Source organism: Epinephelus lanceolatus, chromosome 17, assembly GCF_041903045.1.
Source record: "Epinephelus lanceolatus isolate andai-2023 chromosome 17, ASM4190304v1, whole genome shotgun sequence".
NCBI lineage: Eukaryota > Metazoa > Chordata > Actinopteri > Perciformes > Serranidae > Epinephelus > Epinephelus lanceolatus.
Genome location: NC_135750.1, coordinates 22,667,562 through 22,681,852, shown reverse-complemented (window position 1 = coordinate 22,681,852; position 14,291 = coordinate 22,667,562). Strand labels below are relative to the sequence as shown.

General features: G+C 39.1%; 1 protein-coding gene across 3 annotated transcripts; it reads left to right on the top strand.

Moving 5' to 3' along the window:
• The first annotated feature begins 1,603 nt into the window (after positions 1-1,603).
• sufu (suppressor of fused homolog (Drosophila)) lies at positions 1,604-12,906 on the top strand. Of its 3 annotated transcripts, XM_078176350.1 has the most exons (13): positions 1,607-1,693; positions 1,783-1,959; positions 2,332-2,466; positions 2,751-2,887; positions 4,632-4,774; positions 5,708-5,793; positions 6,384-6,456; positions 7,046-7,202; positions 7,359-7,461; positions 7,865-7,999; positions 11,032-11,170; positions 11,254-11,322; positions 11,416-12,906. In XM_078176350.1, exons 2-13 carry the CDS (start codon positions 1,811-1,813, stop codon positions 11,503-11,505), a joined length of 1,416 nt encoding a protein of 471 aa, XP_078032476.1. In that variant the 5' UTR covers positions 1,607-1,693; positions 1,783-1,810; the 3' UTR covers positions 11,506-12,906. The 3 variants fall into 3 exon arrangements, with proteins under 3 accessions (XP_033469830.1, XP_033469831.1, XP_078032476.1); XM_033613939.2 differs by having other exon boundaries at positions 1,604-1,959; XM_033613940.2 differs by having other exon boundaries at positions 1,606-1,959; positions 7,049-7,202.
• Positions 12,907-14,291: the final 1,385 nt, after the last annotated feature.

Sequence of the window (14,291 nt, the reverse complement as noted above, 5' to 3'; positions counted from 1 at the left end):
ATTGACTCTAATAACTTTTTTTAAATCCTACATCATTTAAGCATTACAGTACAAGGAGTGAGAGCACTTAAGGACAATATATCCAGAATCCAAGGGCTACCACGCCCTATACAACCCACACACGTGGACGTCTTTTTATTCAGATGTTATCTCAGCCCTAGCTCTATAAAAATCTGCAGCCATGGTGATGGCAGTTAGTTAGATTAGTTATAAACAATATGATTAGATACAACAGCCAACATCCTTTTCAGTTACATGATCATGGGCTGCTACTGTTGAGGTATAAGTTGCTTTGACGACCTGAAGTACAATAGTACTGGTTGAAAGCAGTTATTTTTGAGGTATCTGTAGTGTTTTAAAGTTATCCCTTGATATGCCATGCCATATAAACTCTATATTTGCACACATATCTCCCACATGGATTGAACATCATTATAGGTTTAAGGTCCATAGCAGTGGTTTCATTCTTAATACTCCTGGTTCCTGACTTCCTGGCTCCAGGCTGTCTATACTGTGTGGTGGTGATAGGCAGAAAAAGTTGGCTGGCTGCTGTTGCATCACTGCATGTGTAGTGTGAAGAAACCTGTTGAGTAATAAAACACTGTGGTTCATTACCGGTGCACTATGCTTGCATTCACTACTATGAAAGAGAGACACAGTGCCATGAGTAACAGGGGAAACTAATTTTAAAAAGTACCTCACCTTAGCATGTTGGTTTTTTTCCATTATAAGTGTCTGCTAATTCATATTGTCATTTTTCTGAAATAAATCCTTTTCATCTTACAAGTTGGCACTCCTTCCTTGTTATTATTAATTTGGGATGTAATAAGGCCCCCTGCCATGTGGCCCAAATATAGACAGGAGCCTATTATATGCACTCTCATGCCAACATCCCAGATATCCTATTTTATTTCTATTTATTTACTTGTTTATTTGACAAGGACAAATGCGTTAGACATTGCTTCATATGAAAAATACAAAGTAGATGCAATACCTACAGGTTTCTAGCCATGGCTAATTTGCAACCCCTGTCCCTGGTTATATTTTTATAATTAAAACGGAATATGGAGTTATATAATACAATAGGTATATCAATATCCTCCATAAATTGTAGAAAATGACTTCAAATGTATGTAATCTTTTCCAGAGGTAGGCCTATAGTTATGAATAATTCTTTAATTCAGTTAATGAACTTTGGTTTACTGGTCTTTTTCCAGGAGAGTGAGATAACTCTTTTTGCAAGCAGTAGTCCATTTTTACTTGTAATTACTACTTTAAATACTTAATTTTTGCTGATAATATAAATGAACTTTTACTCAAGTATTTTTTAAATGCAGGGTTAAAGTATATATATATATGTATAGAGAGAGTATATCTACATTTTTGTATTGCTATTTTTACTAAAATAAAGAATATAATTACGCCATAGTTTTTGAAGCCTCGACCTAAAATTACATCGGCCTACTGTTTGATTGACAGTGTATCAGCCAATCATAATTATCAACAAATCCACACAAACCTAAAAAAAAAAAATTCTGATTGGTCATTTGAAGCCGTCAGTCAGTTACGTCACGACCGCATCCAACCAATGGTGAGGTAGTTTTTTGTAACGATGAGCAACAGGCTGTGTCCCTACTGAGTGCAGCACAGCGGTCCGAATTAAATCAGTATTTCGTCGGTCTACATTTGTAGTGTAAGACTTTTTATGGTTTGGGGTTGTGTCGTTTTAGTTGAGCGGGGGTAGAAAGCAGAATATAACTGCGTATACGCTGTTTTTTATAGAAGAACTAGGTTTGTTCGAGGTTGTGGCATGGATGAGGTACGGCCTAGCAGTGGTGTTCAAGCCCACGGGCTGGTGCCGACGTTTCCCCCTGGACTGCAGGCTATCTACGGGGAATGCCGGCGACTTTACCCCGAACAGGCCAACCCGCTTCAAGTTACAGCTATTGTTAAATATTGGTAGGTACCTCGTTTTGTTGTTACTGGTCTGTCAAATCTGTGGGCCTGAAGTTTGTGGATCAAGTTCATGCAGTGATGGCTAGACGTTTAGCTAATGACTGCTAAGCTAACTTTTTAGCTAACTACGTACAGGAGTCACACAGTGGGTAACTGCTACTTTGTTTTGGGGAGTTAAAGGATTCAGTTACAAACTATATCACTCTAACTAAAACCTATGTATTTAAATGCTCACTGCTATTAATTTTACACAGTTATGGTCTCCCATCTAAGCTTACTGTCTTCATATATGTGTGCTCAAGAGTAAACACACTGCACTGACAACAATAACAATTTCTGACATGGCCGATGGTTTTCATTTTATGCTTCTCACAGGTTAGGGGGGCCTGACCCGTTAGACTACATCAGTATGTATAGGAGTACGGGCTGTCCAGCTCAGGACATCCAGGAGCATTGGCACTATGTCAGCTTTGGACTGAGTGACCTGTATGGGGATAATAGGGTTCATGAGTAAGTACGCTAATGTAAATACTTGACTTGCTGTTGCACAGGGGAGTTGGGTAGATGGAGAGTAATAGCGGCATTGATCTGTTTCTTTTTCATTAGTTTGTGCATTGTTAAAAACCTGGGAAATCTGTACATGTTGCATCAAGCCTTTTTAAGCATGCCACATTTTTGCTCATGTCAGAAGCCCTTAAAGAGTAGACCACCTACTAACTCAAGTACTGTGATTTACTATTAAATAAAAGTACAGCTTCTTACCCAGTTTCTTTGTGTGTGTGTGTGCGTATTAGATTCACAGGGGCAGACGGACCCAGTGGTTTTGGCTTTGAACTCACCTTTAGACTCAAAAGAGAGATGGGAGAGACGGCACCACCAACCTGGCCCGCAGAACTCATGCAAGGCTTGGCTCGCTACGTGTTCCAGTCAGGTGAGAGCACAGCGTTTAAGAGGAGTACAAAGCAAAGTTGTACATTTTGCATCTTTGCATGGAGCAAGCCACACATTAAAAGATAAGATAATCCCTTATTAGTCCCACAGCAGGGACATTTGCATCATTGAAGCAGTAAAGAGGACAGAGCAAAAACAAGAAAGCAATATAATAAGTGAGCATAGGTAGAAAATACAAAGCAATATGAAATGTAAACAGTAGGGGAAGATGCAAATATGAAAAATAATCAGGCTGAATTCACATTATTGTATGTAGGAAGTCATTTTGTCCAGTGTAGTATCTGCTGACGTTGAACATGAGTGATGATTGTAAACGTTAAGAAAAAACCCTCAAGGTCAAGGCAAGTAATTTAATGCCATACTCTATTGTTAAACAACTTAGAAATTGGTTTGAACAACTCTTGCGCACAGTTTTGCAGCAGTAATGATAAAGAATAAGGAGATTCCAGTGTTCAAGTGATGAGGGAATTTAGATTTAAACATTTGGTGTAAATAGATGGCTGGATTTGTTAAAAAAATGCATGCTCATCTAAATTCAGTTAAAAGTTTTATATATTTGTCAGATTAAACAAGCAGTTTTGAGACATTAATTTGGCTCTGGAAATCTCAGTCAGAATTTTTAAGGAGGAACTGTTTACTTGATTAATCAATAAAGTGACATCAGATAAAGAGGTAATGAAAAACATTGTTAGTTCAAGCCCTACATTCTTAATCCGTCACCTGGAAAATGTGTGACAAAGTTAAAGTAATGGTTTGTGTTTTCATTTGGTCACACTTTGTTAATAGTCTAGTAAATGATTCATCTGCACACATTTTTAATAGAACAACTCTGTGGCTGCAGTTGGCATGCCTCCTTGTCACGTCTTTGTGAATGTGAAGAATGTGTTCTTTGTAAAGGTACCTTGTATTTCCTATGATACATTCAAACATGCAAGAATAGAGCAGTCTGCTACAGGCTGTGGTCTTGGTACACATTATTTGTGTTTGTTGGAGCTCTGGGTATTGACAGGAAGTCTAGTTTCCCCTTTCTTTCCCTTCACAGTTTTAATAGGATTGTTTGCACAAATGGCAAACAAGATCGTTGTTGTCGTGTGTGAATGTATACTCTGTGGAATGGGTGTATACCATGCTGCTAAGTTCTTTAAATCCTGCAGTTGTGTATTATACCGTGAACAAGAAAGTGTGGTTGAGAGAGGAGGGGGCATTTAAAAGCCATGAAAGAGAAGAAGGCTATTCTCTCCAGGCTCCCCTCTCCTCACCACCCAGCCCTTCTCTGCTATCCAGCTGGGGTCAATTTGCGCATGGGTGGGCTGGGCTCCTGAGCTAAATGAATGCTGATTCCTGGCCATCTTCCCCCTCGCTTTTCTCCTGCAGTGAATCTGGACGGGGTGCATGTTACCTCCCAAGCAGACAGATTCCTTGAATGGAAATGTAATTTTTTTTCTTGCCACATTTGGTTCTCGATTTTTCTCTCTCTCACTTACTCACTCTCATTCTCTCGCTGATCTGTGTCCCCTCTTTTCCTGTTACTGCAACTTTCCCTCAGCAATTCTGTACCATCAGATAATGAAACTTAGGAAAGTAGGATTGCTTCCCACTAGTGACCGAAGGTACAGGCCAAAATGTACTTTGCAGGATAGAGTGTGTGTATTGTAGACAACTTTAAACAGCACATTTTACTGTTCTTTAAAAGTGATTCTCTCATTTTGTTCTCTCTTCTACAGAAAACACATTTTGTAGTGGCGACCATGTGTCGTGGCACAGCCCACTGGACAATAGTGAATCTCGTATCCAGCATATGTTGCTTACAGAGGACCCACAGATGCAACCAATTCAAACGCCATTTGGCACAGTGAGCTTTCTGCAGGTGAGTAGTATTCACATAGTTTAAGCAACTTCATGTCAAGCACTTTTGGGATCTTTTGGCACAATAAATCAAAGATGATAACTGGTATTTGGACAAAACATGGACCAGAATCAGAAGAGATGAGGATGACCGTAGCACTGCATTTTAGTATTAGTGATGATCACGCAGGACACATACTTATCATAAGATACAGTGCATTTAGCTAAACTTTCCCTGGGTTCAGACCTTGGAATCCACCCACTCCACCAAGTTGACTGATTTGTCTGACATCGCGCCATGGAACAGTGGTTTCTTGGTTGAAATGAAAAACAACCAATGCTTATGAGTAATAACTATCATGACAAGATGGTCACTGCTATCGAGGGAAAATCAAATCCCCCTCTCCCGCAGAAATTGTTTAGCGTGGATGCAATGTGAGGCTGAAGATGGAAACAAAGTGTAGGGAGTTAAAAATTCTGTCTGCTATCAGGCCAAAATACTAAAATAAAAGCATTTAAATTAAAGTATGAAATGAAAACCCAAGTTGTCAAGTAAATGATTGTGTACACTCATCTCGTCAGTTAAATAAGTTTCAGGTGTTCATTCAGTGTATGTGTATTGTCAGTTCTATGGCAACAGGAGATCAACAGTCTTCAGTGTGTTGTAGTGTTTTTGCATCCTCTTTGCATCAAGTCACATCAACTGAATTGTTATAAACTCATTGCAACATTTAGTTATTATAACATAGTGGTACCAAATATCAACAGCCACAGTACACTAATGTGAGACAGATGGTTTTCTGCAAACATGATGAATTTTGTTAGTGATGTTTATATTAACTTCAAAGACTTAGTTCTTGTCATCATTTAGATAAAGGCGGCAGCAGTAAAAAGTACGCAGAAGGTAACAAGACTGTAGACAACATCCTTTCATGCTCTGCATTGTTTCTTATAGATTGTGGGTGTGTGTACAGAGGAGCTACAGGCGGCCCAGCAGTGGAACGGTCAAGGCATCCTGGAGCTGATGCGTGGAATCAGAGTGTGAGTACAGCTTTGCATGAATTCATGATGCAGCCAGATAAAGACGCCATGTTTTAGATTTAAAAATTAAACTTTATATATCAGGCTGTGTTAATATTCTTAGGTTTTACTTTGTTGCTTAACTTTGTTTGACAAGTGACTCAGACCAAGCTATGTTAATTTGCTGTGTCATGACTCAGGATTGCCATGTCAATATAAATGTCAGTACAATTAATTCCAGTATGTGATGGGATAGTCATCATTTAGATTCGCAGTAAATATAACTTGACGTGAGACATTCTTTTGTGCAATTACGTGTGAAAAAATTGTGAATTTGCTGATGATTTTCCAACATGTCCTTACTTGACATAATGCAGACCAGATCTTATTTCACGGTTTGGTATTAACAAATCAAATATAGACGACTTTATTTTCTATTGTAACACAGTATTTACACTTGCCTCCAAATCATCAGTCATTAAAGTTAATACATTGTGACCAGCAAGTGTAGCATGTAGTTACTTGCTTATTTATTAACTCTGTGTTTAACTCTGTTAACGTTAATGGTTAATACTGTCTGGGACTAATGTTGATGATTGTCCTGTGTACAGAGCTGGTGGCCCCTGGCTAATCACAGACATGAGGAGAGGGGAGACCATTTTTGACATTGATCCACACCTACAAGTAAGGCTTTTTTTAAGTTCTGCACACTCCTCAGAGTGAACTGTGTTGTGTTTATAGTGTGTTAGATGATAGGCAATCTTATGCTGCTTGCTATATTACCAAATTAATTGTTTACCATCATCTCAATCTACTATTACAGCATGAGAGAGGTTTATAGTTTTGGCCTGTGATTGGATGGACGGTCAGTAAAAGGATTCGGGTTAAAAAGTGAAGCTAAATTTGGAAGAGTTAACTCGAAAGTGACCCAAAGGAAACCGATTGCCCATACATTAAGACATATATAGACTGCTATTTATAACTTGCAGTGCCACCTGGGACTGGCGTGGAACAGGTCAAGGATTTGTCCTGGATATCAGAGGCAAAGTGACCTTTACATCTACAAAGCATTTTAAGGGGAACTCTTTATAGAGAATGGCTTTTCCATAACTACATTATTTTGCTCTCTGACAGTATTGAGTGCCCCCTGTTGGCCCAGAAATCTTTATGCAGTGTCTTCTCATTTCTGAATCTCATAACTTTTCTTAATAATCTTGTGTGAGTTTTATGGGAGCTAGTGTTGATGATTGCGTATATTTCTTGCTCATCTAAGCAGGAGAGAGTGGACCAGGGTATTGAGACAGAGGGCTCTAACTTGAGTGGGGTCAGCGCCAAGTGTGCGTGGGACGATCTCAGTCGACCGCCAGAGGATGAGGAGGACAGCCGGTCTATCTGCATAGGATCACAGCCACGGAGGCTCTCAGACAAAGGTACGCCAAGTCCTAAAGGACTCAAAAGAGTAGATCCTATAATTAAAGCTGAGAAGACCCAAGAATGCTTGACCAATCTGTACACAGGAGTTGTGGCTTCATGCTGCCAGCGGTGCATGATGGGATAATTCCATGCTGATCTTTGTGTGTTGACAGACACAGAGCAGATCAGGGAGACCCTGAGGAAAGGACTGGAGTTTAACAGCAAGGCAGCACTACCACCCATCAGCAGCCAGAGACAGGGCCACGAGAGACCTCAGTGAGTGTTCCTCCCACACACCAAAATGGGATCACTAGGGTTGCACCAGGATAACTCCCTTCGCCATGTGTAGTGACTCACGGTGCAACTGACATCTGAACTGTTATCACCATTACTTCTTAGCTACAAGCATAATATTCAGGTTTGTCACTAAATTGTTGGTATTTTTCTGTGGAAATTAAGTCTTCCGCAGTATCAGGTGACGGCTCCTTGAGAGCAGTTGTGAAATCTGTACATTTCCATTCGCAGACAAAGCCCAAGGAACTGCCATTTCCTTTGCGGTAGCTGTTATTCACAGACAGACATTCTCTCATTGCTGAGTGTACCATATTAGGCTTCCTCACTCGTGTTTCCCCTTTGTTGCCTTCCACGCTTTATTTTCTCTTCTTTGTTTGTTTCGTAGGAGTCGGAAGGACAGTTTGGAGAGTGAGAGTTCAGCAGCTATTGTTCCTCATGAGTTGGTCCGAACACGACAGTTGGAGAGCGTCCATCTGAAATTCAACCAAGAGTCAGGCACACTGCTGCCCCTCTGCCTGCGGTACTGCACCATTTCTCTATTCCACTCCCACACAAGATATGTACCCTTTTGGAATGTCCTGAAGACAGTGAGATAAAAAAAAACAGTCCAGATATTCGTGTTGGATGGGTGTGGCAGAATATCACAGAGAAAATCAGATGTTGCAAGTTGGCACTAAACTCTGACTTTCCTCCCACTACTTTTACTTTAATGCCACTTCAAAATGTCGAGTAAAAAGCTGGCTAGGTGCCATAAATGCAACACGTCAAATGGATAAATTCAGGTTTATAACTGAAAGAGACAGTTTACCCCAGAATTAAAATTCATATATTTTCTCTTACCTGTAGTGCTAATTATCTATCTAAATTGTTTTAGTATGAGCTGCCTGGTGTTGGAGATATTGGCCGTAGAGATGTCTGCCTTCTCTTGAATATAATTGAACTAGACAGCACTCACCCTGTTTAGCTCAAACCACCAAAAATGACATTTGAAAAACTCAACAGCAATGTCTGTTTACACAAATCCTGATCCAGTTACTCAAGATAATAACAGACCTTGCTGTAATTAGTTTCATGTAGGAACTATTTTCCTTCCTCTGAACTTCACCCGCTAACTGTATCATAGCGCAGAAGGAAGCGTGCATCAAGTGTGAAGCTCACGGTACAGCTCAGCCGGGGGGGGGGCATTAATATTAACATCTTGTACTGTCATGATCATGAGCCACTAGACTTTGGTCTCTTGTATTTGTCTGGCTTTTTTTGTGTAAATTGGTTTGCTTTTATTTTTTACCTTTTTTTTCTGATCCTTGATGAATTAGAGAAGTCAGCAAAGGTTATAATTGTTCAATGACACCATGATTGAGACACTTATTCTCTTTACTGCTCACCTACCCAACAAGAAGTGTGTTAAACAGGAGGAAGTAGCTTTAGAGTACTAAAGGTCATGCTTTGCTGAATTAAAACTATGATTTTCAGTGATCTTAAACTCTATAATGAAGTTGCCGTTAGCTGACATGAGGAAAATTTAAAAAAAAAATTACGCATGCAGACACAAACAGTTATTACATTACGTGTCCTGGTGACAAAACAAAATGGGGGCATAGCAGTTTGCAGGATCTTAACATTTGAGTTTTGGCTTTCTCTGATTTGATCTGTGTCTGATAAAATTTGCACACCCATGGCTGATATCTATCTGGGCTTGGTTTTCACCTTTATACGTAACTTGACATTTCTTGGAATGCGTTTTTTTTTTCTCGGACAAAATATCAACGAAGCAATTACTGTTCAGTGGGAACTGTGGGGTTTTTAGAAATGCTCCGCTGGTGATGCTCGCTGCACAGGCAATAGACCAGGATGAACCTGCTTTATGTAATCTCTGTCTGAGGAAAGAACAAGACCAAAGTTAGTTGACAGAGAGACCTTTGTGTGTGAGAGGGAGAGATGTGCTGGGAGTTAAGAGTGAGAACACAGTGTAAAGGGCCCGATTATTTGATACTGACAATGGGGTGTGATTACATCAAATGTTGCCTACAAGTTATGTGACTTTTAATAGCCGAAAAGGTTGTGAAAATAGTTGAACATTTCACACTGTGCAACAGATCCAACCAGACCCAAGTTAATGGAATGGTTTGGATCTTTTGATTGAGAGTGTATGAGGTACTTACCCATAGTTAGTGTATTACACATTATAGATGTCAGTCTGCATGCCCTCAGTTTGGAGGAGCATGAAGGAGTACCACCTCGGAAGTTAAGCAATGTACATCTGTGGAAGGGGGCAGCAGCAGAATGTATTTTAGCCACCTAAAAAAAATCAATATCAGTCAAAGTGTACGCTATACTGAGAATATTCTCACCTCTTTAATTTGCTGACAGACAGCGATTTCTAAAGGGGAACTGAAGCTGTTAATTTGCTCTTTTCAAAGCCAGAATCCATTGAGTAAAACAGTCGTTTAACATCACTGAACGCAGGAGCTGCAGATGTAGCACTGCCTCGATCAGTTTGGTTGTATTATTTTTGTGATTTATGTGTTTAAAAGTGTTAGTTCGGATTTACCAAAGTCACACAATAGCACAAACTAATTGAGTAAGGCAGCAGAAGAGCAGCTTCTCTGTTGAACAAGCTAAAATGAGTCTGGTGACTTTGACGGAAGCATAGTTTGGTAACTGAAGCCGTTAATGGCTTCCCCATCAGAACAGGCTGTCGGCATCAAGATGAAGTGGTGGAAATGTTCTCAATATAGCCTACCCTTAAACTGTTAAAGATTTTTAAGACGGTCAAAATATGTTTTCCTGCTGTCCCTGTCCACGGCAGTACATTACTTAGCTTCCATGGCAGTACTCCTGCATGCTTCTCCAAGCTGGGGACATGCTGACTATCATCTACTGAGGGTAATTCACTAACTATAGATAAGTACCTCATAAGATCCGATCCATCCATCTTTGTCATATTAGAAATAGACTGCTTGAACATCTTATTACTAACCAATTTCTTGGCAATTTAGGGTGATATCACTTTTTGGTTTAATCACAAAACCCCTGTATATGTTGTATCCACCAGTAAAATGCACCTATCACATTTAAATTATCATGATGGCTGCAGATACAAATATCTAAAAGAACAGTTTCATTAGTACCTGTGTTGATTTATTACTAAATATTTCACTGTTAATAAATGCCTGCAGTTACTCAAGGAAATTGGCACCAGCACGTAAAGCCACATGAAGAAACATGCAACATAAGTTCCATTCTCCAAATTATATTTTCATTTTTGTCCCTGCAACAGATAAATTCTTTAAAGCTTCTCCATTAGATGCTGACTGTTACTGTTGCCTCGAGCAAAAAGATGTTTCTGTAGATATCAAAACTGGTGAATATCTTCAGTCAGCACAAAGATGTTTTTCAGAAACTAAAATATTAACTTAATATTAACTTTAAAAGCGTGCTAATAAAAATCATATGGAAAGATAAGTGTTTAGTTATGGTTAAAATGAATGAAAACACACACTCATGCACCAAATTTGTAGCTCAAGCTGTGCTGTGTTTAATCTTTTACAGGGGCCGGTTGCTCCATGGGAGACACTTCACTTACAAAAGTATCAACGGAGACACAGCCATTACATTTGTGTCTACGGGAGTTGAAGGAGCTTTTGCTACTGAAGAGCATCCATATGCAGCCCATGGCCCCTGGCTTCAGGTATACTCGCACATGAACTCAAGTTTTCAGGTGGTGCTTTCATATTTCATGTATTTATTTGACCTTCCGCTCTGCCTGTATAGATATTGTTGACTGAGGAGTTTGTGGAGCAGATGCTTGGGGATTTACAAGAACTTAACACTCGGGAGGAGGTTGGTAAAACCCCCTGTATTTAAACTTTTATTTTCTGTTTGGTTTTTGTTCAACTCTGTGTTTTACCCAGTATATCCTTTCTCTTTCTGTAGACAAAGTTACCAAAGGAGTACAGTTGGCCAGAAAAGAAGCTGAAGATCTCTGTCCTACCAGACTCTGTGTTTGATAATCCACTGCAGTGAGACACTTGATCACTAGAAAACATTAACACCTGCAGACACACACTCCCAGAGTGGACCATCATGAACAGGAGACCTCCCAGAACATGCAGCGACCCTGAGCTGTCAGGTCGCTCGCTAATGCTGTTCCCACAGTGGATGGCCCGAGACTGTTTCACTCCTGAAAATGATCTGAGGGATGATCTAAACACTTTTGACTGTTACTGCATTCTCAGACTACCCCCACTGTTTACAACATTTCTCTGAGGCTTGAATGCTTTCTCGAGAATGTCAAATCAGCCTCAGACCAGCCTGTCCAGATGGTTGACCTGTAAGAACAATCATTGTAGGTGACACACTAGCTGAAGGGCAAAACAGGATGTTGTCATTCCTCCAGTCAGGCCTGCCAAGGTCTGAGGTCCAAAACATACGTCACTAAAATAGTTGAGAACGCATCCTGTGATTGCCTGACGTAATATCCCAAGTGGTAACTGTTGCTGATCTCAAAAACAGGTCTATTTATTCCACTGGCCTTAGAAAGGACGCAAAAGTCTCATGTTGAACATTTTTTCTTTCAATTGAGTTCATGTGTATAGTATTTACAAATGCTGGACATTTTTCTCTTATGTGTTTGTGGTCATACCAAAGTTTTAACTGTGTCAAATGAGTCATGATTCTGTAATAATGACATGACATGCTCAACTATGATTTACAAGTATTCAGTGCCTGTTTGTCTGAGATAATCAAACAAGCATCTGACCTGTTTCCCTGGCTATGTGGCAGATGCTGCAGGTATAACCACCTCTACTCCCCTGTGCCATAACATGACTCCTTTTTTTTCCTCACGCATGATGATGATGCGTGTTTAAAAGTTATGAAACAAAATAGATCAAGTCCATTTAAGTGTTCAAAGACTGGGAAACCATGTGCAGTGTCCTCTCTCAAGTGTTGTCTCCAGCGGCCACATCAATAAGAATCGTGTTTTTGTTTTTTTTTATTCAGTAGGACCTGCTTGAAAACGTGTTGGAGTAAAATTCCTCAGTGCCTTGTGTTGAAAAGGACCATATACACTCCGTTGACTCTTAATGCTGCCTACAGCTCCTAGATTGTTAAAGAGAAGTCACTTTGAATCAAGGCTGCTGCGTTCAGTCTTTCTCTGAGACCGTCATTCCATTGTAACACAAAACCAGAGACTACTTTCACTCCAGTGTCTTTTTTTACAAAATGTACTCTTATACAACACGTGATGGCATCTTATTTTTGTCGTTTGTCTTTTTTATTCAGAGTGACACATGTAAAGTTTAGACATCGTTGATATGGTATTTTGTAATTACTATCTTATGACTGAACTGCCTGATTGTAATCCCAAGTGCATTAAAGCGTGTAGGTATTTACACAAATAAAGATGGAACACTAATGCAGAAGTACAGAGGAGCCTGTTTGCCTGTTTTGTGTGTAAATGCTTTTATTAATGTGTTTGCCTCTCATTCACACACAAACACACTGTTGCCATAATGCAGCATCACCATGGTGGTTGACAAGTGACGTGTATGTGGTATACTGTAAGTGCAGTAGTATTCCTGAATATATTACACATATTCATAGCCTACATGTTACACATACTATACGATTGATTTTTATTTGTGTCACGCACACTTACATGTGCCCAACACTCATGGGTTTACAAGACACCATCACAATGACGTTGCAGTAACAATCAAAAGTAGATGTTGTTTTACTACTTAGTCCAGAAGCAGAATACTCTGCCTTCTGTCCCAAATGTCTCAAATTTTTCATCATCATCCAACCAAAAGAAATCAACATAGATAGAGGCCATCTTACTGAAAAGTACATTCCTTATGTCTTAATATACAGGACAGTATAACAAGAAGTGAACCTCATTCTCAACTTCACCTACACGACAAACAAATTCTGTCCTCCTTTGGGGTGGCGTTAAATCTTCCAGTCTTCAACGATAATGTTCCTGAGCGCAAGTGTGCACATAAGGATCTTTGTCTTTTGTGAACCACGTGTGTGTATAATATACAGCAAAAGACTTGTTCCAGCCTCCATTAAGCTGTTGAACAATGTTTAAAAACTAGTGCAATGAACACACAGCGCCCAAGCACTCGGCACTTTTTCTTGCACTTTAGACGTCTGTATGTCCCTGTGTTGTGATTGTTAAATGTAGTCCACATCTGTTTTATGTGACAGAACTCTCCTTGTGATGATGTTTTTATCTTGTGCTGTGAAGCAATGAAATGTAGCACTGTGCCCAATATGAATTTCCAATAATGTTTACTTTACTTTACATATTGAGGATATGTGTGGTGAAAAATATGTATGCACATTATATATGTAATGTACACATTATAAATATTTATACTGTGTAAATATTCTTATATCTATCATTTAATTATACTGTCATATATATATATATATATATATATATATATAGTATGTAAAATATGTAGGCTATAAATATGTATGATAATTATATATTTGTATGTAATAATAATAATTGTATATATCATTTATATGTAGGCTTACTTATATCAGTGTAACATTGCATTTCTGTGTGAAATTTTACCACTTACTGTGCATTAATATTGATAGAATTCTGTATTTTTACAGTAAAAATACACACCATATGTGTAATACATTTATTCCATGCAACTATAAATCATGAACGTATACTTATATCTGTCTAAGTGAAAGGTGCATGTAGTGTATATAGAGTTTATATTTTATTTTATTTGTATTTTTTTGACTCTATAATGTGTGAATTTCCCCGGTGGGAGATTAATACA